Source organism: Panthera onca, chromosome E2 (genome assembly GCF_046562875.1).
Source record: "Panthera onca isolate mPanOnc1 chromosome E2, mPanOnc1 haplotype 2, whole genome shotgun sequence".
Classification (NCBI taxonomy): domain Eukaryota; kingdom Metazoa; phylum Chordata; class Mammalia; order Carnivora; family Felidae; genus Panthera; species Panthera onca.
Window position 1 is genome coordinate 58,057,102 of NC_138353.1, and position 24,715 is coordinate 58,081,816.

Below are 24,715 nucleotides of genomic sequence, written 5' to 3' on the forward strand. Positions count from 1 at the left end.
ACAGCCCGATGCAGGGCTTGAACTCACAAACTGTGAGATCATGACCTGAGCCAAAATTGAGAGTCGGGTGCTTAACCGACTGAGCCACTCAGGCACCTCCCGACTGTTTTTTTCTAATGATTACTTATTCATTTTGAGAGAGAGAGAGCACATAAGCAGGGGAGGGGCAGAAAGAGAGGGAGAGAGAATCCCAAGCAGGCTTCTCTCAGTCATTACAGAGCCCGACACGGGGCTCAATCTCACGAACGATGAGATCATGACCTGAGTCAAAATCAAGAGTAGGTCACTTAACTGACTGAGCCACCCAGGTGCTCCTGAGTGTCTGACTCTTTTTTTTTTTTTAACTTTTATTTATTATTGAGAGATAGACAGAGCATGAGCAGGGGAGGGGCAGAGAGAGGGGGAGACACAGAATGCGAAGCAGGCTCCAGGCTCTGAGCCGTCAGCACAGAGCCCAGTGCAGGGCTCGAACTCACAAACTGTGAGATCTACCAACTGTGAGATCACGACCTGAGCCCAAGTCGGACACTCAACCGACTGAGCCACCCAGGTGCCCCAAAAAGATTTTATTTCTTAACTTATCTCTACGCCGAATGTGGGGCTCGAACTCACGACCCTGAGATCGAGAGCCGCACGCCCCACCAGCTGAGCCAGCCAGGCGCCCCTGACCTCAAGCTTGCTGCTTTGGGTTCTTTCCAGCTCCTCTCTCCACTCAGGCAGAAGACCCTGAGGGCAGAGCATCCTGTGATGGGAACAGAAGCTGTCCCCTCAAGTGATAAGCCCATCAGCCCTGACAGCCCGCAAGACCTCTCATGACTGACCCCAGACAGTGGTGCGTTTGACTTGACTGCCTACCTGCACGCACCCACCCACCTTTGTCCCACACTTTCCTGAGATAAACTGGAAGTATTTTCGGCACTTTGGAGAGTCTTTGAGCCGCTGGTCCGCTGTCTTCCCAGTGTCGCCCTCAGAGGAATAAATCCCTTTCCTGTCTCTGCCTCTGGATTTTGTCAGCGACCGGCGGCCAGACTTGGCCTGTCGGGGACCGCTGGAGTCCGGTGCTCGGGCACCCCTAGGCCCCGGCTACACAACGAAGGGTCAGGTCCACACAGAACTGAACAACTGCACAAGGTTGTGACCACACAGGTGGGCCTGGTGGCTCTTCTCAAACACAGCTTTGCAAACATCAGCATTATCGGGCACCTCCTGGAGGACTTTTTGGATCCTGGGCCACACGTTATTATTCTAGGTTCTGCGTGTTCGTACGTTTAAACTCCCCCCACCCCCAAACCTAGCTACTACCCCTGCTTGAAGGTCAAGGACACTGAGGCTCCTAGAGGTGAAGTCACTTGCTGAAGGTCGCCCAGGGACAGACTGGGACTCAGGCTGGGAAGCAGGAATACACGATCACAGTCGCCGAGTCCATCCGAGACTTCCCAAAACATAATCCGCATTGGAAGGAGATCCCTACTCAAGGATCCCTACTCAAGACAGCACACTCAAGTTCGAGAAACACTAGTGTAGACCAGAACGTTCCTCAGGGATGCCTCACCGACACCACCAAGGGGACAAGGGCACGGAAGGCGGGGGGTGATAGTGTGCAACTCCCATCCGCAGGGAATGAGGGGTGCTCCCCGATGTGTGAACTCCCCGGCCCTGGCAGCTGACCTTGAGAGCCCCCAGCTCACCTGCCTCTGTTCCAGAGAAAGCCTTGGAAAGAACCGGGCAGGTGGGGACACCGGGGTGGCTGAGTTGGGGCCCCACATTGGGCTCCAACAGCACAGAGCCTGCTTGGGATTCTCTCTGCCTCCTTCTCTGCCCCTTCCCCGCTCGTGTGAGTGTGTGTGTGTGTGTGTGTGTGTGTGTGTGTGTGTGTGTGTGTGTGCGCGCGCGCGCGCGCGCACATGTGCTCTCTTGCTCTCAAAATAAATAAACTTAAAAAAAAAGAAGGGGCGTCTGGGTGGCTCAGTCGGTTGAACATCTGACTGGCTCAGCCCATGATCTCGCGGTTTGTGAGATCGAGCCCCGGGGTCGGGCTCTGTGCCCTCAGTGCAGAGCCTGTTTCGGGTCCTGTCGCCCTCTCTCTGCCCCTCCCCTGCTTGCACTCTCTTAAAATAAATATTTAAAAACAAAAAGAATGGGTCAGATGCTTGCCGTGCACCCCATATTCATACCTTCAATGTCCCACAATCCTCAGGTGCCCGTGGCACTGTCTCCATTCCCCGGATGAGGAAACTGAGGCCCAGAGCTGTTGGTGACCTGCCTGATCATACTACTAACATTGACTGTTCGTTCTGTGCCAGGCACCGTGCAGGGGTTTTACACAGATTATTTTACCTAATCCTCAAGATACTCCCCATATTATCCTCTCTTTCTGGGTTAAAAAAAAAAAAAAAAGGTTCAGAGAGGTCAAGTGACTTTCTAAGATCACACAGCAAAAGGGTCCTTGCTGGTACCCACTCCCCCCATTCTTTCTCACGGCTCCTATGAGGGCTGCAGTGGGGTGCCCGGCCCCCCATTTTCATGCCCTCCTTGGGCGAGAGCTTGCCCTGAACAGGCCCCCTCCACCTCGCCCCTCCCTTGTGGGAAGAGAAAGCCTCCTTGAAGACAGAGGCAGGCGCTGGGCAGTGAGTAGTGTCATGGGGCTGACTGCAGCTTTGGGTGCAGATGTCACCAGGAAAGGTCCCCGTCCCCTTACTCAGTGGGCAGCCACCCGAGGATGCGGGCTTTAGCACCGATCAAGCCTCCAGCTACAAGAGGCCAAAAGCCCAGGACTGGTGTGGACACCTTGGGCCCCGTGAGAGCAAGGGAACTCACCCTGCCCCTGCGAGCAAGCCACATCCAGCATCCTGGGACCGCACAGGCTCTGACCAGCCCCTCCTGCCGGGGCTCCAGCTCACAGCCCCGCTTCCTGTTGCCATGGGCACTAAAAGCCTGGGATGAAGCCATGATTAGCCGCAGCAGGTTGCTGAGCGGGCTGGAGGCCTCTGAGCTGTGCCCAGGGAGACGTGGGGGCTCCCTGCCGGCCTGTAGACTGAGCCGGTCTTCAGGGCTCGTGCGCAGCCCCAGCCCTGAGGCCCAGCATCCCCCTGGGGCCCAGAGTCATGGACTGGGGGGGCCCCCGAGTCAGGAGCAGGAGCTGAGAATACCCTTGCGTGGGCTGGCTTGTGCTGCGTGCTCCCGACGCCCTCCACGAGAACATACTGGAGCGGTGGCTGGCCACAGCAGGAGACACACAAAGCTGATTTGCACCCAGCTGCGGCCTGACAAAGCTCAGCTCCTCACGGCCACCCAGAGACCAGGGAGTGAGACACGGAGGCTTTGCTGTTCCAAGCCGTTGAGTTTGGGCAGCATGTGTGTGTCCATTGATGACTTACCGACAACGGAAACGGATCTCTCACGGCTCTGGAGGTCGGGAAGTCCAAGATCAAGGCGCCAGCACATTCGGTGTCTGGTGAGGGCCTGCTTCCTGGTTCAGAGCTGGCCGTGTCCTCCCACGGTGGGATCTCTCTGAGGGTCTCTCTCGTAAGAGTGTCAGTCCATTCCTGGGGGCTCCACTCTCGTGACCTCGTCACCTCCCAGAGGGCCCCCCCCCCCGTTATACCATCACAGTGGGGATTAGGTCTCAACATATGAATTTGGGGGGTGGGTACACATTCGTCCTATAGCAGGGGTCGTTTGTTACACAGCAGCATCACAGCAAAAAGAACGCTGACTCATACGCTATCTCTAAGCGTTCCCTCCAAGAGTATCTTATGAGTTCAAAGTGCTCCGAGGTGTGCCTGGGACACAGCTAGCTGTATGAGTGCTAAATAGTAAGCACCTTGGGGCGCCTGGGTGGCTCAGTCGGTTAAACAGCCAACTCTTGATTTTGGCTCAAGTCACGGCCTCATATTTGACGGGATTGAGCCCCACGTCAGGCTCTGCGGTGTCGCAGAGCCTGCTCGGGATTCTCTGTCTTCCTCTCTCTGGCCCTCCCCCACTCTCTCTCGCTCTCTCTCAAAATAAATAAATAAAAAACATTAAAAAATAAAAAACCTTGAGCGCCTGTTGTGAGCTCTGGGAACAGGCTGGTGTATGAGACTGTGTCACTACCTTCTGGAATTTTCTTTATTTTTAAAAAATATTTATTTTTGAGAGAGAGAGAGAGAGAGAGAGAGCTCGAGCACAAGCAGGGGAGCGGCACAGAGAGACAGAGAGCGAGAATCCCAAGCAGACTCTGCACTGTCCGTGCAGGGCCTGATGCGAGGCTCCATCCCATGAACCGTGAGATCATGACCTGAGCCAAAATCAAGAGTTGGATGCTTCACCCACTGAGCCACCCAGGCGCCCCATGGAATTTTATTTTCTAAGGGTCATGTGTCAGGGCGCTGGAGGGTTGGCTGTGGGTACGATCAGCCCCAGCTGGTGGACGGGGGTGCCCGATCACCTGAGAACTTGCACGTCAGTGATTATGACACAGGGAAAGGGCGTCTCTCTCATAGGAGACGGGTGGGACAGACAGGGTGCTGTGGAGCTGGGGCCAGAAAAGGCTCCCAGCCGGCAAGTCCCGTCGTAGAGGAGCACCAGACTGCACGGGTCTGGGACCCAGGGACAGGCAGTGCACGAACGCGGTGACAGATTATGCTTTCCCAAAACGGCCCCCATCTCCTATCCCTATGCTCTTTCTGCAATGTGCCTTTGACCTTGTTCCTTCCATCGGAGTGGGAGGCCGGGTGGGCTCCACGGAAGAGGCTCCGATGGCCCGAGCTGCATCTCAGTGCACCGAGGGCCACGGGGGCGGGAAGCAGGGCCAGGGAAGGCCATTCCTAGGACCCAAGGCAAAGCGGACGTGCGGGCCCTCGTTCAGCATCCAGGTCAACGCCTGGGTGGCTCAGTCGGTTGACCGTCCGTCCGATGCCGGCTCAGGTCATGATCTCAACGTTCGTGAGTCTGAGCCCCACGTCGGGCTCTGCTCTGACAGCACTGAGCCTGCTTGGGATCCTCTGTTCCCCCCACCCTCTCTCTCAGCGATAAACAAACACTAAAGAAACCAAAAGAGAATTGCAAGGCCGCAGGGCCTTCAAGCAAGCGCGGGCCCTCCTGAGGGTGGCACCGTTGGACCGTGCAGGCTGCACAGCCGCCGAGCAGGCCTCGACTGTGGGCCCACCGTGCCCAGGGGCGCTCAGCCTTCCAGCGCACCCGGGGTCCTCTGCAAGCCTTGCTTCTGCCAGGGGCCGGACCAGAAGTGCCGGGTGGTTCCGGAGGGCCCGGCCAGGGCCAAATGGAAGGAGGAGGACACAGACCCCCTTCCTCACCCCTCAGGCGGGGACGGCGCTGAACGGGGCCCAACACCACCTCCCCAGAGACCCCAGGAGTGACTGGCTCCAGGACCCCCTTGCCGGCTCCTTCCCTTCCCTGCCTCCCTCCTCGTGCAGTACAGAAGGAACCTCCCGGAGAGGTCTGGCCTTTGCCCTGGGCTCCTGGGAGGTGACCTCTAGGCTCTTGGAATGTCCTGCCAGATAAGAGTGTCTTTGTTTACCTGGAGCCTTGGGCCGCGAGGAGCAGTCTAGCAGTAGGATTTACGGTAAGCCTGAGTCACTCCCTACCGGCCTGACCTCCAGAGGGGCTGGAGGCTGAGGTCACCGCGTGGGCGGCCAGCCAAGTCTACGTGGCCACCCCCTCCCCCGGTGAAAACCACAGACACCGAGGCTCAGGGTGCTCCGGGGGCTGGCGGGACCCGAGCGTGCGTCATCGTGGTTGCTGGGAGAATCAAAAGCTGTCCACGAGACCTTCCTGCGCTCTCTTCTGGGCCCCACCCTCGTCGGCTCTGCCCTTGGCGGATGGTAATCTGCATTCTTTCACTGTAAGAAACCATAAACACGCCCGTGGTGGCGTTTCTGAGTTCCGCGAGTCCCTCTGGGGAATCACCGAACCCCCGAGGGGTCGCGGAGTCCCCCGCACGGTACCTCCCACCCCCCTCCCTCCCTGTGTGCTCCCGGATCACCTTCCAAATACACTCTTTTCTCACAAAGCCTCGGCTCAGACGCGGCGCCTTCGGGAGCCCGGCGAGCACAGCAGGCAAACCCGAACCAACAGAAGCCACGCGGCATCGGGTGGAAGCCAAACACAGGTGTCACCACCAGAACGGGGCAGGACGGGGACACTAGCAACTTAACGTCCTTGAGAAAAACGAAACCCGAAACCACTGCCTCCCATCCTAGACGTGCATTATTACCAGGATCCCACAGCTGGCAAGGCCGGAGCTGGGTACGTGACTTCGGGCCGGTGAGCAGGTGGAGGGCCCGAGACCATCCTGAGGCCCCTGCGGCCCGCCCCGCCCCGCCCCTCCACGTGGAGGGATCCTCGGAACCTCTGCACCCGCGTGTGCTTGGTCTCCTCTCCAGCCCAAGCAGCCGGGCTCGCCGATCGTTACAGATGGCCTTTATTTATAATGCAAAAGAGAAATCATAAGCCACTTTTTGGGCTGTTTCGGTAGCTGTAAAACCACATGTACAAAACAGTCACTCCTCTGCAAGGAGTTCTTGAGCGTGTGTGGACCTCCCGCGTGCCCGGCTGCGTGGCCCGGGGCGCGGGGAGGGTGAGCGCGTCCTGACGGCCGTCGCCACGGCTCCGGGGGCAGCACGAACGCATGGGCAGTAGAGGTCCGGTCCGCTCAGTGGGGCCTGGGAAACACGGTTCCGGACGCAAGCAGGGCTCCTTCCTTGCTCGTCTTGCGAACTGCCGGGCACCAGGAGCCTTTGTTTTCCCGTCCAGGGGACGCAGCGCATCTGTCCCAGGCAGCCTCGCCCCCAGGGACTTGTGGAGCCGGGCGGCTGGAGCAGGAGCCGGGGAGGACGCTCTCCGACCCGTGCCCCGTCCTCAGGCTTCGGGGTCTATGTCTCCGTCCTCTGGGCACGGCCCTGCCTCGTCCAGCCAGACTAGGAGGAAGAGAAGGAATCAGCGTCTTGGACAGCCACCCACCGCACGCAGAGCTCCAGGGCCAGTATCTCCGGGCTCCCCCCGCACAGTGGCAGTGGCGGTAAGGATGCCGACGGGGGGCCCCGGTGACACCCACACCCAACACAGAGCTCGCCCGGGGCCCCGGCTGAGGTCCCTGGCATTCTACCCTGGGCCCCACCCCCCGACTTAGCATCTTTCTGGAGGGGCCTTCAAGCCCAGGGCTGGGCGGGGAGGTCCACACCTCCATGCCGCTGTCCTGGAGAGGGAAGTTGAGGCCCAGAGAGGGGGAGAGCTGCTTCGGGTCAGCCAGGGGAGCCCCGCTCCTCACCACCTGCGGAAGCCCCGGGATCTAATCATTACTCAGCAATGCAGCCCCGGGTGCTACCCAGGTCTGGTGGTCTCCTCCAGCCCTAAGTGTCGCTGGGGAGGGAATATCAACAACACGGCCACTGTGCAGGGCGTGATATCAGACCCCGACCTTGTCACGAATCCTCCCCAACCTCTGAGGCACCATTTTACAGATGGGGAAACTGAGGCTCGGGGACGTACAGCCTCTTGCTGACGGTCACAAGGTGACAGGCCACAGAGCAGGGGTCCGAATTCAGGGCTTTCCGACCCCGAGGTCTGTGCCCTTGATCCCCTGCCTCCGTTCTCTGCAAGGGGAAACACGGAGAGACGGGGTCTGAGCAGATAGGACAGGAGGGTGACCCCCTGGCAGTCTCTGCACTGATCTGCCCCCCCTGAGCTGCTTAAGCTTAAAGGGGCCTCTCCTGCCTTAAGCTCAGGGCCTCTGACCTCATAAAGTAACCCTAAGTCTCCCCACACCCACATTGGCTCTGGGGGCCAGGAAGGTGGTTGCGAACCCATTTTACAGATGAGGACACCAAGGCTGGCAGGGAAGAACGCCTAACGGCAGCCCGCACTGAGCTCTCTGGACACTGGAGCAGGAGGCTGGGTCTTCTCCCACCTTGCTGTGTGCCCCTGGGTGAGTCACTGCCCCTCTCTGGACCTCAGTTTCCCCATCTGTAAACTAGAGATAAGGGTGGTACTCATGAGCCTCAGGGTTGGAAGGAGAAGGAGACATTAAGAGAAGCATTCAGCCCGGTGCCTGGCACTTGGGAAGGGGACACAGGAATGTGACCCAGTGTGAGTCATTACTGAGAATGGCCCAGCCGCAGTCCCTGCACAGGGCTCGACCCAGAGGGGGTCCAGTGGCTTCCTCCGGATCCTCTAACCCTGGTGGGCAAGCTGAGATCCAAGCTTAGCCCTTCTGGAAAAGTCTATCCAAGCCCCCACGCCAGACTTCGCCAGCCCCACGTCAGCCTTGCGTCTGTGTCCCCCGCAGGAGCCATCAGGCGGGACTGATGTCGTGATGGCTGGTTGGCTGAATGATGCCAGCCGCTGACTGGGAGGGCGCCTGGCCTGGGGCCCACAGAGCGAGCTCCGGACCACACCGCTGGGTCTGAATCCCAACCCTGCCACTTACCAGCTATATGGCCAATGTCTCACCCTCTCTGGACCTCAGTTTCCCCGCCTGTTAAACGGGGACGAGACCGGGACCTAACCCAGAGTTACCCTGAGGACTCCACAAGAAAGTGTGCTTACTGCTAACGTCATCATTATTTTTTATTACTATCCTTCATGACAGCAGCCTCGGCACTTAGGGCGGGCGTGGCTCGGTAAATCTCTTCGATGAACAGATGAACAAGTTGTCCCACAGGCTCCAACAGTGTCCACAGAGGGGCAGGTGGGGACACCGGTCCGCGTCTCTCTCTGGGAACAAGTCTCTCTCCTTGACCCCCCCCACCCCCGCAGCGAGCTGTATCTAGAAGGCCCGGAGACGGGCTCGGCCCAGACACGGTCTGTCCTGTCCACTGAAGGGCTGTGGCCAGCAAGACGGAGCACCCGTCCCCAGCTGGCGGGGGAAGGCACAGCCATCCATTACCTTGCTGGGCTCCCCCAGCCCCATCCATCACTCGCCCCGGCTGCCGGCAGGGGCTGTCTAGCTAATTACTTAATATGCCACATCTTGCTGAGGCTGGTACACGCGAGGGGCCCACGGTGGAACGGACGCAGAGTCAAGCATACATTTTTAACGCTCCCCGGGCAGGTGGGGACGTGAGCTCAGACCCACGGCACACGAGGGCGGGGGGCCTCACCTGTCTGCCCGGAGTCCCGCGGCAGCATCATGCCCGTGGGGGTCGGGGGGGTGATGACGATGTTGGGCACGTCGAGGTGCTTGTCGCTCAGGACGGGGGCCTCGTCATGGCTGCTGCTGCTGCTGCTGCCACACATTTTAAAGCCTGAGAGGGCAGGCCGCGGGACGCACACGTACACACACGACAGGGAGACAAGCATCAGTGGCCGCCGGGAGCCCCCGGCTGCGGGCTGCCTGCCTCCCTCCCTCACCGCCACCTCTCAGCAAGGAGGGGAGTGCTGGCCTCGCTCCGCGCAGGGGGACACTGAGGCGCAGGGCAGTTCAACGGCCCGTCCAAGCTTGCGTCGCCCAGGGAGGGCACTGAGTTTCGCCTGCTTTGTTCACTAACGTGGCTCGGGTGCCCGGAGCAACGTCTGATACCCAGAGGCCCCCGGAACACGGCTCTAAAGTGGGGCACGGAGCGCAGCTTGAACCAGAATCGGCCCGTCTGCCGCGCAGAAGGAACCCCTCATGCGGCCACTCCTCCCCCACATCCCCTTCTGGAAGGGCGTCTGGGAGATGCCCAAGTTCTCCCTCACGCATCTAATTGGATTCCCCAGGGGAACCGTCCGGGTCTGGAATCTTCTCTGTGCAAAGATTTTCTGATTAGGAATTTGGGGTCTTCAATAGACACGGGGCTAGTCAGGTTTTCTGTTTCTTCCTGTGTCAGTTCAGGTGAGCTGGGCTTTCCCGGGAGGAATCTGTCCATTTCTTCTACTGCTGGTGGATTCCTTGCTCCGTGGCTGCTACTAAGTACCCAGGTCACCCACGCCACACCCTTGCTCTGTCCTTCCCGTCCGAGTTAGGGGACCCTGACTCTCTCCTCTCCCTCGACGTCCCAGCCAGCCTAACCCATCACAAGCCTGCAGATGCCATCATCCCTCGGTGGCTTTGCCGTCCTTCTCTCTCCCTCCTCAAGCCCCTAACTAGCCTCTCTGCCAGAAACTGCGAACCTGATCATACCGCATACCTGCGAAACCCTCGCGGCCTCTTGACAACTAGCTACAAGCAGTTCTCAAAGCATGTTCCCTGGAACACCGGCCTCCCGGGGTTCCACGACCAAATGGGTTTGAGAATAGCACATATTTGAATGTGGACTGGACCCCACCTAATCTATCTTTCTCTTGGGGATTCTCGTGCATGTTAGAGAATTAAAGGCTCTGAGAAGTCCTGCAGCAGGGAAGCAGCTCTTTAATTGAGTTTCACCCTGGGCTTCCTGAATTTAAGTAATCTTGGGGTCTGTTTTTGGAGGAACGCCTGTTGCCATCTCACAGAACCGTGAATCGTGAAATACACGTTGGGAGATATTGATCACGAATTGCAGCCAACCCCCCAGCCCAGCTTTCAGCCTTCAAGATCCGGCGCAAACGACCCGCAGCCTCATTCCCCGCCACCGGTCCACACTCCCGATACTGCTCACAGCTCCCCAAAACCCTGGGCTCCCGACCCAATTCCTGCCTGGAATGTTCTTTCTTTCTTTACCAGGGGAATGGGCTCCTATTCACCCTTCAGAGCCCAGCGCACTGGGCTCTTCTTTGGGGGAAGACGTCCCAGCAAATGCGGTCCCTCCCTCCTTTGTCTGTCCACACGGATTCACTCCTCAACCTTCTTCCAGCACTGATCAGACTGTATTGAGACATTAGTTCTTAATTCTGTCTCCCTTTACCGTGAGCGTCTGGAGGGCAGCCAGTGACTCCCTCCTCTGTGATTCCCTTGGGCCCGGCATAGCATCTGGGAGAGAACAAGCAGAGTGCTTCACACTGTGAATGCCAAAGGACCTCAGGCACCACCGAACTGGGTGTGAAAATCCTGGTCTCCGGGCCCCTCCCCTTTGGTTTCACCCCAAACAGCCTCCAACTGGGATGACATTTGCTCAGGCATCTCGGTCCCGGGCCACAGCAGCAGCTGAGGAAATGGGCTCCTCGACGGCCCCTGTGGGGCCAGGGCGTGGCTCTGAGGCATGTCCCCAAGAGGTGGCGTCTAATTCACCTCCCCTTTGGGGTGGAGGGTCTTAGCAAGGCTTCCAGCACACGGGATATGATGGAAGGCCTGGGTGGGGCTTCCAAGATGAAGTCACAAAGGACGCCAACTTGCTCCTTGCCTCCCGCTCTGGGGGAAGCCGGCCGCCACGCTGCGAGGACCAGCGAGCAGCCAGCGGGCTGGGGTTGGGGGAGAGCCCGTGCGGTGAGGAACGGGGCCTCCTTTCTACCAGGAAAACGGGTCCTCCAGCCCAGTCAAGCCTTTGGATGACACCGCAGCCCTGGCTGCCAGCTTAAACGTCGCCCCACAAGAGACCCGGGGCCAGAAGCTCCCACTAGGTCATTCCTGAATTCCCAAGCCACAGACGCTGCGACATAATGCCTAAGCCACTGAGTTGGAGGGCAGTTTGTTGCACAGGATTGGAAACGGATACAGTCCACATAGCCTGCCCCGACCATAGGAGGAAGGGGCAGCAGGTGCACGGTGGGGACAGCCAGACCCTCTGGGTTGTGGGAAAACCACAAGGGGCTTCTGAGGGCGGCCTCTGGTCACCTAAGGGGTGTTCCTCTGATGGGCGGCTCGTGCCTGGTCTGTCAGAGACAGTCTGTCCAAATCCGCAAAAGCATGAACCTCAGATGACCGGAAGCAATGGAATGAGGCCGAATTCTTGGCCCATCTGCAGCGGGGCCTGGGCTCTGTGCTCAGAAGAGCTGCCCGTGGCCGGCACAGTGGCAAAGTCACGGGCTCTGAGTCGGGCCGGCTGCTCACTGGCGGTGCGACCCTGGGCAAATCACATCTCCTCTCCGGGCCCCTGTGTGGTGGTGAATTTACCCGTGCCCCAAAAGAGGTCCGGCCTCTGTTCTCGGCTTCCGGGAGGTGATCTCTAAGCCCCTGGGATGCCAGGCCTGGCGGGAGAGCCTTTGTGTGTCTGGGGACCCTGGGCACATTGGAGAGTCCAGCCACATGGGCTTTGGGTGATGCCCAAAGGGACTGGAGACAGACCCGCCACATGGGCAATCAACTGAGCCTCTGCAATGGGGTTCAATGTACTCGTGTCCTCTGCTGTGACAAAGCACCACGGACCGTGGGGCTCCATCAACAGAACTTGACTTGACTCTCCCCCAGTCTGGGCACCGGAGGTCCGAGACCCAGGGGCCAGCAGGGCTGGCTCCTTGAGAGGCCACGAGGGAGACCGCGTCCCAGGCCTCTTCCCCAGCTCTCAGTGGTTTGCGGACAACCTCTGGCATTCTTTGACTCACAGACACATCACCCCGGTTTCCGCCTTCTTCTTCACACGGCTTCTCCCTGTGTGTCTGTGTCCAAATTTCCCTTTTTGTAAGGACACGAGTCATAATGGAGCATAATCCGTAATTATCCACATTGGACCATCGCCCAATCCAGTATGACCTGTTCTTAACTGTACGTCTGCAACGACCCCGTTTCCACATGAGGTCATGTTCTAGGGTACTGTGGGCTAGGACTCCCATAAGTGAATCGGGGGGCGGGACGCGATTCAACCCGGAACACCCACTAAAAACTCTGAACACCGAGGCTCAGGAGATCCTCGCCGATCGGCACCACTCCGTGTGTGCGAGCGTGCGTGTGCGTGTCGCACGTGTGTACCAAGAAGGTAACGCCTCTGTGATCCGGTGGGCAGAGACAAGGAGAGCTCCGTCTGGAACTTTCCTGGACTCCACCCTATGCACCGCCTCACTTGGCCGACTCGAATCTGTGTCCCTTCCCTGTAATAAACCGTAACCGCGAGTATAAGACCTTTCCGTGAGTTCTGTCCTTCCGGGGAACTATCGAACCCCTGAACCTGCAGCTGGTGTCAGAAGTGAGGGTGTCCTGTGGACTGTGTTCCCTCTGACTTCCTGTTCTCGCTGACAAAGCGGGGTGGTCGGACCCCGCTCCGCGGGCTGGGGCGAGGCTGTCCTGGCACACGGCCTGCTCCCAGCGGCAGCCTTCCCGCCCCACGCGGCATCCTTCTGCAGTCACACCAAACTCACAGCCGCAGCGACGCCCCAGGCCCCTCCCCATCCTGAACCCTGATCCTATTTCCTCCCTGGGGTGGTGCCGTGCCCCCCTCTTCCGGCTCTGCCAGGCCAGTTAGTTCTGCAGGAGGAGACCCTATCTCCCCACCAGACTACGAGTCCCTGGGGAGCACCCACCAAGGCTGCTGCCAACCTGATCTAAAGCCGTGCTTTGCAAGCCTCCCTTAAAGCAGCACAAGCCGGGATGTAAAACAGACAAAAGGAAGCCTCCAGGAGGAGGCCCTCCTGTATCACTGGTAATCATTGACATTCACAGGTTATTTGCTGCGTGCCAGACTTCTTCGGTCTTCACTGCTCCCCCGCGAGGTGCCAAGTCTAACCAGCCCCATTTCACAGACGTGGAGACTGAGGACCAGAGAGAGGAAGAAGAACCTGCACTCAGTTGAACAGCTAGCCAGGATCCCAGCCCAAAGCCAATCTGCCTGACTGCAAGACCCGGTGCTTCTTGTAATTCGATACAATGTAGCTGGCAAACTTTCTGCACAGGGCCAGACGGTACATATATTTCTCGCTCCGGGGCTATGCAGTCTGTGTTGCAACTGCTTAACCTTGCCATCAGCACAGGAGAGCTGCGGCTGACTGGGTGCAAATGAATGAGTGCGGCTGTGTTTCAATAAAACTTTATTTGCAACAACGGGACGCGTGCTGGGTTTGGCTGTGGTTTGCCAGTCCCTGCCCTGTACCATCCGGAAGTCAGGGAGTTTGGATCTGGAACGCGCCTGAGGTCCTAAGAGGCAGTAACAGAACCTCAAAAGCCTGAGGCCGGTTGATGCCGAAGACAAGAAGGAAATCCCAAACCTGGCTGCTGTCCTATAGGGACAGCGCCTACCTCTGAGGGGTGTGGGGGTGGAGAAAATGAATGAATTCACGTAAAGCGCTTGCCCAGAGAGCGGGGGGGGGGGGGGGGGGGGGGGGCGCTAGAATGTGCCCCATCCCTGTTAGCTTTCTCTATGATCATCCATAAAAAGCGTCTCATGGGGTGCTGGCAACAAAAGGAGGCTCTGATTATTGTTATCTGTAACAGGAGGGAGCCTCCCTGCTCTGTCTTCAAGGCCCCTTCCTCCGAGAATATTCCCAAGTTCTAAAATAAAATGCTAATGGAGAAGAGCCACACTCCTCCCAGGGCCCCCACATTTGCATTTTAACGGGTTCTGGGAGCTTGGCGACAAAGCCCACTTTCTTAATCGAGAAGCATAAGGTCACTCAGTGGGCCCTGGAGAGATGCTGGAGGCAGGGAGGAGGGAGGGGAGGGGAGAGGGAGGAGGGCAGAGGGCGGAAAGAGGGAGGGCAGGACTCCAGAACCTCTCGACACCCCCCACCCCCACCCCCGGGGACTGCCCAGCCTCCAGCAGAGGGAAAAAGCTCTCAGGAGATAAAGTCTACTTTGGGGATTAAAAACAAATGCCAACCGTGCCCCAGACAAGGAGCTCATTTGTGCTAAAGCCAGAATTGTTACTCGTTAATTATGTGCCCGCCTCAGGCCATTAAAAGCCCATTTCCTGAAAGCGGTGGGTTTGGCTGGGATTCCAGGGGGCCAGGCCCCGAAGAGGCAGGGGACTGGGAGCAGATCTCAGCACCCCAGCAATACTGAAAGATCTCGGGGTGCCTGTGCAGGAAGCTTGGGGCGGGGACTGGCGGTCACCTGACCTTGACTGGGCCCCTGCTCTGGGACACACGCTGTTCTTCACCCTGGAGAAGGAGCAGGCCAGGCAGCCAAACCCCGGCCTGTGGGAGCGGGTGAAATGGGGAGACGCTGTGCTCGAGGGCCGGACAGACATCCCCCTGGAACCTGGTTCTGCCCTCTCCCCGGCTCCAGGGAAGTGGTTTCCCATCTTGGCTGCCCCACGGGGACTCATCTGGGAAGTTTGATGCAGGGCCCCACCCCCAGGGAACCTGATCTCGCTGTTGTACTTGGGCCACCGGGATTCTTAAAAGCGTCCAGGTGAGTCCAACAGCCAGGGCAGGGAGTCCCCAGGCTAGGGTGACCGTGGGGACACAGCGGCACCACTCTGGGCCTAGTTCCCCACCATAAAAGTAGGGTTAATACCAGTCTCATAGGAATGAAACACTGGTGTGGGGCACGGGCCGGCCAAGTGTCAGAGAAACAGCCAAGGGTGACCAGCTGGCTGGGGCCTGGGGGGGCCCCGGGTTGGGGGCCACTGCAGCTTTGTCACCACCCCCCCCCCCCCCCCCGGTGGATACTAGGACCCTGTCCGCTCACCACGCGAGGAAAGAAGGTGCCAAGGATGCGCATAGGCTGCGTGGCTCCAGGCCTGCCCCTTCTGGTGTCAGCCACCACCTCCCAGCCTTCAGAAGCCCCGAGCCAGGCCTGTGCCCTGCTCAGGACGCCCCAGCTCCCCGGGGCCAGGGCCCCTTCCTCTGCAGCTCTCGGGGGGAGGAGGGGGCGGGGGGGGGGGGCCCAGGCCACTCAGAGGCCACAGCCGACACCTGCTGCCTGCAGCAGGCATCGTGGCTCACGGGCGCCCTCTGCTGCTTCTTTTGAAAATGGCGCATGGGCCGGCACCCAGCTTGGAGACCCCGTAGCGCACAGCGCGACTGTTGGGCTTGCGACGTCGCGGGGGCCAGAACGTACGCCTGGGCTTTGGTACAGCTGGCAGGGACTCCACCTGTTTGGGCCTGGTTTCCTCCCCTGCGAATGGAGGTAACTAATGGCCTCCACCTCCAGGGGGTGCTGAGGACTCTAGGACCCACAGTGGGGGTTGCGCTCAGGCCGGGGGGTGCGGTCATTAAGTGCGTTTGCAGGGGAGAAATCCAGAGTCGGTAAACACACGGGGTCACCAGGAGCACGGGATTCTACCCTTAGCACTCGCTCATTGGTTCAGCCCGAATTAAGTACCTGCGGGGCGGGTGCCACCCGGCTGATGCTCACAGGCCCCCGAGCCCACCCCCGCCGAGGGACAGCTGGAGTGGGGGCGGCTCTGACAAAATATTCCTGGTTCCAACTCAACACCCGGAGGCGCGTCTTCCGAACTGGATTGGAATGGCCACCGGCTGGGGAACGAGGGAAGACGGAGTCTGACTCCGTCCTGCTGGCCGGCCGTGACGTCACCTGGCTTGGCCCCGGCCTTCTCCCCCGACGCTCCCGTCCCCTGCAGCGCAGAGCCGGGCCCAGGGAGGTGCTCGGTGGGCAGGCACGTAGTGTATACCTACTGTGTGCTAACTAACTCCTGACCGGATGTCGGACTGAGCGCAGGTCTTTCAAAACACAAGCCGACCGATGCCTCCAAGGGTTCCAGACGCACTTCATTTTTTTTTTCATTCCAATTAAGCAGAAAGCCTTGCACGATTACGGATGAGGCCAGGGCAGTGAGGGCGGTTTTACCTTTTCCAGGCAGCCTGGGCCCAGTGGAGACAGCAGTGGATGTTTTAAATCTCTTTTTAATTAAGGAAAAAGCCCCAGCTTGCGTCAGGGATGAACTGCGTGAGCAAGAGCCCGGGAAGACGCACGAGAGAGAGGGAAGGGCAGGCAGGTGGGGTGGACGGGGCCGCCACCCTCAGCCCCCCTCGGCCCGCCCACCTGCCCCCAGCGCCAGGGCGGACTCTGGCGGGCTCCCGGCCCCGAGCCTCTCCGGAAGGCTCCCTGGGTCTCGGCCAGGGGGGTGAGGGTGCGGTGAGAACAAAGTCAAAGAAAGCAGGCAGAGCCCCTGGCACGGGCCCGGGGCCCGGGAAATGCTTGGCATGTGCAGCTCCAGGCTCCTCTGCGTCCACACCGCTGACGTTTGGGACAGGCTGTGTTTTGTGGAGGGGGCCGCCCTGTGCCCAGCAGGGGGGCTAGCCCCGGCCTCCCTTACCAGGACACAGATGCGAGCTTTCACCCAGGAGACTGGCCTGTAACCCGCAGGGCTCCCGTAAGGACACGTGATGCTCAGTGAAGGTGTGTGGGGGCCCGCTGGCCACTAGTGGGCGGGGCCGTATCATTAGGGCTGTCAGCACAGCCACTGGGGCCACCGCACGAGTCGATGCCTGCCAGTCCCAGAGGCAGACGGTGAGCGGGACTGTCCTGAGCAAACATGTGAGCTCCTGGGGAGCCTGGGCCCTGAGGACAGGCACACGTCATTCCAGGATCTGGCGCCCGCTGGGCACAGAGCTACCTGCCTGCCACTGCCCTGCACACCCTGATGCCAGGGCAAGTGCAGCGAGCCTTCTCAGAGCGCTTGCTGCTCTGCACAGGCAAGGGGTGGCGGCGCCCACGGCCGGAGGGCACACCGGCCTCCGTGGAGGGAGAAGACAAGGAGGACCACCCCCCAGCACCTCGTATGGAGGGCCTGCCGCGCCTGGGACTATCTAGACCACAGCCCTGAGGGGGTGGGGGAAACGGAGGCAAAGACAAATCATCCCACTTGCCCCTGATCACACGGCCACCGCCCACAGCACACGCCCATCCTACCAGAGGCAGCACCGTGACGGCTGTAAAGTTCTGGGTGGTGACCCAGGACATGCAAGGCTGACACACAGGAAACTCTGCACCAGCTCTGACCCAGAGCGTCCCCCGTGGTCCTCACGTTGGCGCCTGGGGTGGGGGGGGGGGGCAGACCAGCCCTCACTTCACAGAAACGGAGGCCTCCGCCTTGGGCCCCGGGACACACGGGGCTCCCCGGTGACTTCAGAGAGGGTCTCAGACGAGTTTCAGGCGTGGCCTGGGCAGCGCAAAGCTGCTTGCTCCACACAAGGACACAGGTGACAGGTGACACGCACAGAGGTCTCGGGCAGGTAAAGATCAGGCACAGGAGAAGCTATCGGTGCCGTCAGGGGTCGGGGGAGTGGTCCTAGGGGACCGTTCTGTTTCTGGACGCGGCCGTGGGCCGGTGCGTGAAACTCCACCCAGCGGCTCCCTTACAGCCTGTGTCTTTGCTCTGTCCACGCAGACCTTTCTCTCAGGAAAGATACGACGCATAATCTTCCCCAAGATACCACTTTGCACCCGTGAGACCAGCGAGGAAAACAAAGGCCGTTCGCGCTACATTAGCTCAGTCATTCCCCACGAGGTGGGTACTCCTGAGGCCACGTGGCAACACTCTCAACGCGACAAGGGCAGGCGCGCTGCTACCTAACGGCAGGTCGACTGCCACCACTCGCGTTGGAAAAAGAAAAGGAGTACGCCCAAGACCATGTCTGCGCATGAAGACATAGAATATTCTGGAAGGCGACGCAAGGAAGCGGTGACCACGGCTGGCTCCAAGCAGGTGGTCAGGATAGAGGTAAGGGCAGACTTACTCTTTACTACATATCCTCTTTTTTTTTTTTTTAAGTTTATTGATTGACTGATCGATTGAGAGAGAGAGAGAGGGAGAGAGAAAAGCATGGGAGGGGCAGAGAGAGAGAGAGAGAGAGAGAGAGAGAGAGAGAATCCTAAGAAGGCTCTGCACTGTAAGCACAGAGCCCAACTCGGGGCTCGAATCCATGAACCGTGAGATCATGAACTGTGAGATCTGAGCCAAAACCAAGAGCCAGATGCTTTGCCAACTGAGCCACCCAGGCGCCCCTTTCCAACATATTTTTTGGTACATTTTACATTCTGTACCATGGAGGTACTTTATGTATTCAGAAAATAAAGCAATAAAAAAGAGAAAACACTTTCTAAGGAAGGCTAACATAGACAGACTTAGGTAGTAGGAAGGAGAGAGGTGGGCCATTGTGGTCACCGGGCCCAGGGAAGCCCACAGTGAACCCTACAGAGTCCTGGGGTGGGGACACCGGGTCTAGCTGGTCCCCCTCCCAGGCCAGCAGCATTGGCAGCTGGAGTCCAGCCCGCCAGGTTCTGCTCTCAGCTCACCCCCCAGGCACCCTGTTCTTCAAGGCTTCTTCACTTTGAGACAGCCGTGGTGACTGCTTTGTGAGTCCCCTTCCTTCCAGAACATTCTCTGTCTGCACATGCAAATTCTGTTCCTTTTTCCCACCGATTGGTGGTATTAGACCCCCCCCCCCCCCCATCCCGCCCCTTGCTCCTTTCACTGAACCGTGCGTGTGGTTCTCCAGCTGCTCAGATAGAGCGGCCGGTCCTTTTTCGCACCTTCGTGCTCTCGCCTGCATGGCCCACACTTCTGACCCACACGTGGAAGGCCCACGGCCAGGACGCCAGGGTGGGCCGCCAGGAGCTGAGGCCGGCTGTGGGGATGGCTATGACTTCAAGGACAGGTGTCCTCAGGGCCCGTCCCTTTGTGGCTCAGCCCTGTCCCCCAGGACCAGGCTAGTCCTCAGCCACCTGGAGTGCTGCCTGCTGATGGGCCCCTAGGGCCTGCCCTCCATCAAGCTGGGAGGGGCCGAGGTGTGGCGATCGAGGCGCTCAGGGCCAGGCACACCCACACTCCCCTCATCTCGGCTCTGCCCAAGGTCATGCCCCTCCCGGCGTAGCCCTCCACCTCGTCCGGTAGATGGGCAGGTAAAAGGCCCGTCCCCCTTGATCTAGGACAGTTGTGTGGGGCCATCTCAGGTACAGAGCCCTGGAGGTGCGTCCAAGCAGGTGGGACTGTGGAGGCGTAGCTGGTGCTCAGAAGCCCAAGCCTGCCCTCGGGCCACCGGCTTCCACGGCCAACCTTAGGTATGGGTCCTTCAGGGCGCCCCAGGCCGGGCAACCTGACTGTGACCCTCCCGGCAACCCCTCCCTTCCTCCCTAGGACAGCAGGGTGCAGGTGGGGTCAGCCTGAGCAGGACACGGGGCTAGATCCTGGCCATGAGCCTGGAGGGCTGCGGGCTCTCCTGCGGGGACAGGGCACGGCCAGATGAACTGCCATCTGCTTCAGCATTTAAGACCGGCTCTGATTACCCACCCCTCCTCTGAGTGGGTGGGGGTCTCCCCGCCCTCCGAGCCCCTGCCTTCTGGGTTTGCAGCCAAGCTAACCTTGTCGCCTTGGACAGCCAGTCCCCGGCCCAAGCTCCACCTGAAAAGCAAGGACACTGGATCCGAACGGTGGTTCTCAAACCTGGGCTGCACAGGCGAATCAGCTGGAAGGCTTCGTAAACACACTGGTGCCCAGGGCCCACACCCCAGCTGAGTCCTAACCCCCCCGGGAACGAGCCAGGGCTGCACCATTTTGAAAGCCATCCATGTGATTCTGAAGGGCAGGGGATGCTTTGACCCCTGGTCTGCACCGATTCCCTGCTTCCTGTGACTAATAAAAGACGTTCTGGGTCCCATGGCTCAGCTGTCATGGCCCTGCCTGCCCCCGTGACCTCACCTCCTCCTGCTTGGCCCCTCATTCCTGCCACACGCCCTTCTTCAGTGCTCATCAGCTCCCCCAACATGTTCCTGTCTCAGGGCCTTTGCACCTGCTGCTCCCTCTGCCTGGAACACTGCCTCTGCATGGCTGGCTCTGACGTACGCACGGCAAGAGGCCCTCAGCCGCCTCGTCCCCACTTTACCTCCCTTTACTGCCGTCACTGCAAAATCTACCCATCTGGGTCTCGTGCTCACACACTCCTTTCTGCCTCTCCTACGTGGGGGCAGGGACTCTGAGCTGCTCACTGCCCTTCCCTGGGGTCCAGTGCAGTGCCTGGCATGTAACAGACACTCAACCACAGATAGAAGGTCGTGCCAGAACAGTGCTGGTCTGGGCTCTGTCCCCCATGGGAAGGGGGGTGCAGGGGTAGGCGGCAAGGTTAGCCCCCCCCCCCCCCCCGCCAGGATCCCCATGGGCGGGAAGCCGCAGCCCACTGTACAGACAGGAACAGTAACACTCGGTAAACGGAGACACTGACCTTGGCCATCTTCTGTCCCCATGTGAGCCCCACCTGTCGCCTTCCTTTCAAAGGTATAAAGCCTCTAACTCTTTCTGAAAACTGCTGAAAATGTACCGGCTGAATGGAGGCCTTTACAACCCCCTGTTCATGGAGCTCCCAGCCCCCACTGGAGTAAAGCCCAAGTTCTGCCCTCTTCCCCTCCCACCTGGCCTCTTCTCTCCTTGAGCACCTGCTCCTCTCCGCTCTCCTTCCCCACTCTCTCCCAGACCAGCTCTCGCAGGCTTGCTTGCTGCCAGGGTCGCGCTCTCTCTCTCTCTCTGTCTCGCTCGCTCGCTCTCTCTCTCTCCCCCTCTCTCCCCCTCTCTCCCCCTTTCCCCTCTCTCCCAGCTGCACAGCGGCCTTGCTCCTGTCTGAAGCCCTGTATCCAGCCCTGGGTCAGCGCACAGTAGGGATGCAATCAATGTTTGTGCAATCAACAGTCCCCAGACGGACCCCACCGGCAGCATCGGGCGGCTGGAACCAACCGTCTGCCCTAGACGGGGCCGCGGAGTGACTCTCATCTGCGCCGGGACCCGCAGTGAGTCCTGGGCCTCCCGACACCAATCGGAAGAATGGGCATCCTGACTGCCAGCCCCAACCACCCCATGCCTGGGTTACAGGCCGAGTGGGGGAGAGGCTCTGAGCCCCTGCTCAATTCCCCTGCAAGGGAGAAATGCCCTGGGCAGTCGGGGGCGCCGGGGAGGGCATGCCCGTGTCCCTTGTCCCCACCATCACCATTGTCACCTGCTCAGAAGAGACTAAAAACCCCAACATCGGCCAGATCCCAACAGTGGGCCGTCCTCCCAAACAGCCAGCCGGTCCTCAAGATGGTCAAGGTCACGAAGACAGGAGCTTCTGAGAAACCCTCACGACCAGAGGAAACTGAGGAGATGTGACAAGTCGTTGCAAGGTGGGCTCATGGGACAGCGAAGGGGCTTGAGGGGCAAATGGAGGAAAACCCAAACAAAGCATGGACTCTACCTATGCTAACCTGTCGGGACTGATCTGCTGACCCGGATGAAGGGGCCAGTGTGCTAACTCTCGGCGAAACTGTAAATTTGAAACTGTACTTCCTGTAAATCTAAAACTGTTCTAAAACACAGTCGTTAAGACACTTGACCAAGCCACCAACTCCGGACGCAGTCTCCGTCTCCTGGTCCCCTTTCCTCCCAGCCCCACCTGGCCCCAGGTGGCCCCAGAAGGACAGTCGGCTGGGACCAGCCCGGCCCGGGAGCCCTGTCTGCTGGGTACCATCTCCAACTCTCAAAACCTGGCCCAGGCGATGTCCTCACTCATCATTCCACTTCACAGATGGGGAAGCTGAGGCTCTGATACAGGAAAGGATTTTCACAAAGCTGCACTTAGGGCACACCTGGGATCCGAACTCAGCTCTCTCTAACCCCAGAGCCCCGTCACCAGTGTTTCCCCAACTTGAGCAGGCACCGGAATCCCCCAGAGGGTTTGTTAACCGCCCCCCCCCCCCCTTCCCCGAGTTTCTGACTCAGTCGTCTGGGAGGGTCTCACACGTCCGACCGGTTCCCAGATGACGCTGAGGCTGCAGGTCTGGGGACCCCACCGAGAACCACACAGCCCTACCGTGCTGTCTCCCGGGCAGCACCACCCCACGCTCAGGCACGGGGAAACCACGCACCCCTCCCTGCCGCCTGCTGAGCCCGCCCCTCCTGCCCGGCCACATGACCCGGGGCCTGTGCCTCGGTCTCCCCATCTGTGAAGTTACCTACGCTGCCCAGCTGTAGTGAGGATTAAAAGGCAAATCCGGGGAACTCATTCCAGGAGCAGCTCCTGGCTCACGGGGAGGCCGGCCACGTGCCTGACCTTGGATCCTTGGATGAGAGGGCACGAGGGAGGAGCTCTTTGGACAGTGGAGCACTCCCAGTCGCCACGGCTGCTCCCGCCAGGCCCTCGGGCAGCAGGACCCCACTCCCAGGGCTCCTCTGTGCCCACTCGCCTTGGGGACAGGAAACCAGGATGTGTTCCTTTCCCACACCACACCCTCACCAGCTCCTGCCTCGGGTGGGGTCTCTGCCATCAGACCGAAGGGCACGCTCCCACCCGTCACTCAAGGGGCTCAGGGGTGAAGTGACTCGCAGTGGGGTGACGGGTGTCCCCCCCATATCCACATCCACCTGGAACGCGACCTTATTTGGAAACAAGGTCTTTGCAGATGTGATTAGTTAAGAACGTTGTGATGAGATCATCCTGGATTTAAGGCTGGCTCTAAGTGCAAGGACAGGTGTCTCCAGAAGAGGAAGGACACAGAGACAGGGAGGAGGCCGTGTGGGGACAGAGGCAGGCAGGGAGGACCTTCCCCTGGAGCCTCCGGAGGTCCTGCGGCGACCCTGCGGGCACCCTGGTTTTGGACTTCTCATCAAGTTCTGATCAAGAATTCACCATCGATCCTAACTATGTGACTGGGTCACTCGGATTTCTGGAATTTATCCCAAAGAAGTAGTAAGTTTAGGGGCGGCGTGGTGGCCTGGTCGGGTAAGCGTTCGACTTCGGCTCAGGTCACGAGCTCACGGTTCGTGGGTCCGAGTCCCATTGTCAGACTCTGCACTCACAGTGCTCAGCCTGCTCGGGATTCTCGCTCTGTCTCCCTCTCTCTCTGCCCCTCCCCAGCTGTGCCCTTTCTCCCGCTCTCAAAAATAAATGAACAAAAAAAAAGGAAATAACAGTTAACAAAATCGGAAATGAAAGATGACCAAAACGGCACCATTTACAAACGCAACAAGCTGGAAATGACCCAAGACCAACTGCTGGCGGAAGGCGACACAGGCATCAGAGCGTGGAAGGACGCGCAGGGCCCACACTAAACACGTACGGGTCTCGGCCCCACGGCCGGGTGACGGCAGGCCTCTGCGGGCGGCGAGGGCAGAGGAGGTAAGGTGGACAACTGCGTGCACTGCGCACGGCCCTGGCGGCAAGAGTCAAACTCAGGCTCCGCAGAGGAGGACGGCCTGGGTGGTGTTGGTGAAGCACCGAGAGCGGGTCCTGTGCCCAGCTTCCCCCGCCCCGCTGCCTGTCCCTCTCGAGTGGCCTGCCACCTCCAGGGATCACGGCTGTGAGAGGCTGGTGTGGCTGGTGGCAGGCCTCGCCCCTAAGAGCTACAGTGAAAAATACGCGAGGTCTGAGACCTCACTCAATGGCACTGCCCCTGTCCCGGCAGGTGGCTCCTCGGGGGGCCAGGCTGGAGGTGGCCCTTTGAAAGGCTCCCAGCGCCAGGAGCATTCGGCCTGCTGCCCTGCCGGGGAGGGGAGAGAGGGCGGCGGTGTGGTCCCCAGCGCCCGGGCGTCCTCCCCTGCTTGGGCCCCAGAGGTTCCTCCAAGGCCTCGGTTTACTCGTCAGAGATGTGCCGGGACGGCAACCCAAAGCCCTGGACCGTGGGGGGCTGAGTGGGTACCCCAAACGTGGCCTCTGCACGCGAGGCACTCTCACTCCGCCTGAAAAAGGAGGGCCTGAGCACATCATGCTCATCATGCCCTGAGCACATCATGCTGAGTCAAGCAGGCCAGTCACAAGAGGACCGATACTGTACCACCCACTCAGATGAGGTGCGCCGGTGCCCGGGGTAAGCGCTTTCACAGAGACAGAAGGAAGGGCGGCGGCAGGCGGGGCTGGGAGAGGGGGCGGGGAAGGAGGGTGTGCAGCGGGCGGGGGCAGAGTTCCGGTCCGCAAAGGGGAGGCGGGTTCGGCCGCACACAGCGTGAGTGCGCTTGATGTCTCGGCCCTCACTGTCCGCTTACACATGGTTAAGAGCGCGAACTTTATGTTACGTACATTTTGC

The 24,715-nt window shown here is 59.7% G+C and overlaps 1 protein-coding gene and 1 long non-coding RNA gene across 4 annotated transcripts in view; one reads left to right on the forward strand and one right to left on the reverse strand.

The window, feature by feature from the left end:
* Positions 1-6,408: 6,408 nt before the first annotated feature.
* CLMB (calcimembrin) overlaps positions 6,409-24,715 on the reverse strand; it is a 30,350-nt gene continuing 12,043 nt past the window's right edge. The window contains exons 3-4 of one of the 2 annotated variants that reach the window (XM_078439126.2): positions 9,102-9,245; positions 6,409-6,920 (exon numbers count right to left, since the gene is read on the reverse strand). In XM_078439126.2, the coding sequence (XP_078295252.1) occupies positions 6,862-6,920; positions 9,102-9,245 (203 nt within the window). In that variant the 3' untranslated portion in view covers positions 6,409-6,861. Of the gene's footprint in view, positions 6,921-9,101; positions 10,799-24,715 lie in introns of those variants that run through there. The other variant, XM_060649995.3, reaches the window with a different exon arrangement.
* On the forward strand, positions 14,722-24,705 carry LOC144614653 (uncharacterized). Of its 2 annotated transcripts, none has more exons than XR_013552601.2 (3): positions 14,722-15,115; positions 18,060-18,392; positions 21,259-24,705. It is a non-coding gene; the product is annotated as an uncharacterized LOC144614653 (long non-coding RNA). The 2 variants fall into 2 exon arrangements; XR_013552600.2 differs by lacking the exon at positions 14,722-15,115 and adding an exon at positions 17,084-17,904.